At 43.2% G+C, this 906-nt stretch overlaps 1 protein-coding gene across 1 annotated transcript in view; it reads left to right on the top strand.

Moving 5' to 3' along the window:
- Positions 1-906, top strand: part of Muc16 (mucin 16, cell surface associated) — a 183,222-nt gene that overhangs the window by 48,670 nt on the left and 133,646 nt on the right. Inside the window, exon 5 of the mRNA XM_031344149.1 lies at positions 18-875. Coding sequence (XP_031200009.1) covers positions 18-875 — 858 coding nt within the window. The remainder of the gene's footprint in view (positions 1-17; positions 876-906) is intronic.

Raw genomic sequence — 906 nt, 5'->3', positions numbered from 1 at the left:
CCCATTCTGGAGGACAGCCCATCTCATCTGTGTCTACTCAGGGCATCTCTCCCAGCATAACAGAAGTGACACCATTAGTATTCACTGACTTAGGTCCAGAAAGTGATGCAATGACTTCAACTCTGCCTGCTTCTTCAAGTCAAGCAGAAACTAAGACACCATGGGACACTAATTCTGAAATGGAAGCCACTTTTGGGCCCTTATCTACCAACATTTCATCTGGTCTTCCAGAAACTATGACATCTCCAACTGTTATTCCTTCAGAACCACATACTAAAATTCCATTAGTCACCCATGTTCTGAGGCAACCCAGTTCATCCATGTCTATACTGCCTGTCTCTCAAGGCAAAACAGAAAGTATGTCATCACTGGTCACTAGCTCTTACACAGAAAGCCATTCAGTGACTTCAACCCATGATACTTCTATAGATCAAGCAGGATTCACAACCCCTTTGGCCACTCCTTCTGGGAGTAAAAGCACTTCAGGGACTGTATCTACAATAACCTCAACCAGTGCTCCAAACATGATGACTTCAAAAACTAAGAGTCAAACTTCTTCTGATACACAGACCATAACATCATTCATCACCCATTCTGAAGGACAGCCCATCTCATCTATGTCTACTCAGGCCATCTCTCTCAGCATAACAGAAATGACATCATTACTATTCACTAACTTAGGCCCAAAAAGTGGTGCAATGAGTTCAACACTTCCTGCTTCTTCAAGTCAAGCAGAAACTAAAACACCATGGGACACTAATTCTGAAATAGAAGCCACTTCTGTGCCCTTATCTATCAACATTTCATCTGGTACTCCCAAAATGGTGACCACACCAGTTCTTATGCCTTCAGAACCACATAGTACAGTTCCATTGGTCAGCCATGCTGTGGGACAACCCAACTCAT

The sequence above is a fragment of the Mastomys coucha genome, unplaced genomic scaffold (assembly GCF_008632895.1).
Source record: "Mastomys coucha isolate ucsf_1 unplaced genomic scaffold, UCSF_Mcou_1 pScaffold23, whole genome shotgun sequence".
Lineage (NCBI taxonomy): Eukaryota > Metazoa > Chordata > Mammalia > Rodentia > Muridae > Mastomys > Mastomys coucha.
This window is presented reverse-complemented; position numbering and strand designations above follow the sequence as displayed.